Source organism: Manacus vitellinus, unplaced genomic scaffold (assembly GCF_001715985.3).
Source record: "Manacus vitellinus isolate BGI_N305 unplaced genomic scaffold, ASM171598v3 scaffold_57_pilon, whole genome shotgun sequence".
NCBI lineage: Eukaryota > Metazoa > Chordata > Aves > Passeriformes > Pipridae > Manacus > Manacus vitellinus.
Window position 1 is genome coordinate 2,751,929 of NW_021940666.1, and position 3,149 is coordinate 2,755,077.

The 3,149-nt window shown below is 58.9% G+C and overlaps 1 protein-coding gene across 1 annotated transcript; it reads left to right on the top strand.

Moving 5' to 3' along the window:
• The first annotated feature begins 1,697 nt into the window (after window positions 1-1,697).
• Window positions 1,698-2,980, top strand: LOC103756621 (mas-related G-protein coupled receptor member H). The gene is made up of 2 exons (XM_008922676.3): window positions 1,698-1,768; window positions 2,037-2,980. Exon 2 carries the CDS (start codon window positions 2,063-2,065, stop codon window positions 2,978-2,980), a length of 918 nt encoding a protein of 305 aa, XP_008920924.1. The 5' UTR covers window positions 1,698-1,768; window positions 2,037-2,062.
• The last annotated feature ends 169 nt before the right edge of the window (window positions 2,981-3,149 follow it).

Consider the following 3,149-nt stretch of genomic DNA (forward strand, 5'->3'; position numbering starts at 1 on the left):
CCCACCTCCACGTCCCTCCTGCGTGTGCAACTCCCCCTCACACACCTGCCTGTGCACACACGTGCCTGCCTCTTGCACCCGCAGGGACACGTGTGACCCCATCCCACGGGTGACCCCATCCTACACGCGCAGCCCCTGTGCTGGCCCAGCTCCTCCTCGCACGTTCCGTGCAGGTTCTCTTGCACACTCGTGCTTGCACACCCTGCATTCCTGTGCCTGTGTGTGCAAACACACTTGTGTGCCCTCCCCAACACCCCATTCCCCCCCCGAGCCTGGGTTTTATTGCCCCGAGCATCCACAGGAGACAAAGTCCAGGGGTGGAGGGAGGCACGAGGGGGGGTGACTCACTGCTCCGTCCCTGCCACCAGTGCCACCCCTGACGTCACACCAGTGCCTTGCCATGCTGAGCCATGCCCTACCAGCAGTCTCTGGTGCCCGGCTCAGCACCAGAGGGGGGCAGCTCCCAGCCCCCCATCTTTTCCTGGTGACCCCAACACACCGGTGGGGACAGGCCATGACATCCCACTTTGCTTGGGGATATCCCAAACCAGCACAGATGGTGCTGGGGGTGGCCCCCACTGACCACTCTGTATTACCCACAGCAGCCCTTGCCCACCCCTCTGGGTTGGGGACTCCTTGGTGCTGCTTGCAGGGCTCAGAGTGTGCCTGGACATGAGGGTTTGGGGACGTAGGATGGTCTCTGGGGAGCCCCATGTGGTGTCTGTTCCTGCAAGCTCCCCAGCCCTGTGGTGGGTGCCCCAGGTGAGCCCCTCGGGGGTATCAGCAGTCCTGGCAGCAATTAGCAGGTTTAATGAGTCAAAAAAGCAGCTTTCTGCCCTTGCTGGCAGAGCAGAGGGCACCTGGCACTCGAGGTGCTTTGTCCAGCCTCTGGCATGTCCTCCCACCGGTATAAGGGGTTCAGTGGCTGAAGGGGACATGGGGCAGCCAGTGCTGCTTTGAGAAGGAAGGAGAGATAATGTCCCCCCATATCCCTGCTTGGAGCTCCCCAAGACCACCTCCCCTCCAGTCAGTGCCCTCTTCTGCCACCCCAAAACCCTGCGGGAGTAAATGGGTGCTTCTGGTCTAGGGGTGCAGAGAGGGATGGGGGAATCATGTGTGCTGTTCCCTGACATTCCTGCAGCCCTGTAGCTCCTCTGCCACCAGGCCCTCTGGGCTCACTGGGTACCAATCAGTCCAGGAGAGCTCTGGAGCCCCCAGACCAGTTGGGGTGAGTCCAAACTGATGGCAGGAGCACCAAATTCTAAATTCTCTCACCCAGGCCTGATGCAGGATGAAGTTGGAGGAGATACATCAGGGATTCTCATGCCGGGAGGCTGGAAGGCAAATGCATGCAGTAATGAACAATCTCAGAAGGATGCCAGCATTGGGGCAGGATGGGGAGAGGAGACTGGAGCACCATAAAACAATTAGGAAGGTGGTAATTACCAGTCTAATGAGCTATCAGGTTGAATCCTAAAAGCATCGAGATTCTTTCACATCTAACTGCTGCAGTGTTCGTCCTCTGGGGTATTCACTCGGACAAAACATTTCCTTTCCCGCAAGACCAACAGAAATTTGATGGGAGAAAAGACAGCCTGTGTGCAACTGCCCAGTGCTCTCACTGCCTGACCTGTGATTGTGCAGAAACGCCCCCAAAAGCAGCTTTATTTGGGGAGAGACGGGCTGCTCGGAGCTTCTGAGGACGTGGACACCCCACACCTCCTCATCGGAGAAGACTGTGGCAAGGAGAGCTCAGACGCACAGGCAGGTCAGCTCTGGGCTGCTGCAGGGAAAGGGAAGGGGTCGGGACCAGAGTCCAGCCCTGGGGGTGTCTTCTTAGATCTCCCCACAGCCCCCTCACTGCTCCCATGGGTGTCCTTAATTGGGGGGGACGGGAGCCCCTCCAACCCTCCCTCCACCCCCACCCTCAGCCCTCCTATCGCCCCATCCCCAGTCCTGCTTTGCCACATCACCAGGACCCCTGTCCCTGTCACATCCCCTGGGTCCCACTAACTCCCTGCCCGCTCTGACCACAGCCAGGGACCACGTCCCACCTTCCACCATGGAGCTGAATCAGACATCCCCACCTCCCACATCTGCCGTGACGGACACCGAAGAAGACAACCAGTGCGGGATAGACATCACTGACGTGGCCATAGATGGTGTCACCCTGCTCATTGGCCTCTGTGGGCTGGTGGGGAATGGGGCTGTCCTCTGGCTCCTCGGCTTCCACATCCGCAGGAACCCCATCACCGTCTACATCCTCAACCTGGCCGTAGCTGATTTCACCTTCCTCCTCTTCGTCATCACCTCATCCCTCCTCTACATGGTGGACAATGCCTCCTGCTCCACTGCCGTGTCCCTGGAGTACCTGAGGTCGTTCCTCCTGCTGTCACTGTTCTCCCACAACATGGGGCTGTACCTGCTGACAGCCATCAGCATCGAGAGGTGTGGGTCCATCCTCTGCCCGCTCTGGTACCGGTGCCACCGCCCCCAGCACCTGTCAGGGGTGATGTGTGCCCTGCTCTGGGTCCTCTCTGTCGCTGTCATTGCCATGGTGACTTCCCCATGCCTGGCACACAAGGATGAGCTTTGCCAGATGTCTCTCATCTCCATGTTTGTCCTCAACTTCCTCATCTTTGCCCCACCCATGGTCATCTCCAACGTGATCCTGTTCATTAAGGTCCACTGTGGCTCCAAGAGACGTCAACCTAAGAGGCTCTACATCGTTATCTTCCTCACTGTCCTCTTCTTCCTCATCTTTGGGGTTCCTCTCAGCCTCTTCCATCTCCTGAATCAGCTCAACTACTCCTTTGTGTCCAGCCAGATTGCTTTCCTGCTTGCCTGCATCAACAGTAGCACCAACCCCTTCATCTACTTCCTGGTAGGGAGCTACTGGAGGCGCTGTTCTCTGGTGTCCCTCCAGGTCGCCTTCCGGAGGGTCTTTGAGGAGACGGCGGTCGCCACGGTCTCCAGCTAAGAGGCCACTGCCGTCCCTCTGGCTGTGCTGCCCACCCAGGCTTTACGCTCAGCTGCCCACCCTTGCTCCCAGCCAGGCCCCTGCAGGTCACCTCCGCGCAGCTGTGTGTCGGGATGGATCCCTTATCCCATCTCCACTCCGTCCCGATCCATGTTGTGTCCGTCCCCAT

Bases quoted from the DNA above. Each gene is read 5' to 3' on its own strand.
- LOC103756621 (XM_008922676.3), top strand. From the start codon at position 2,063: ATGGAGCTGAATCAGACATCCCCACCTCCCACATCTGCCGTGACGGAC.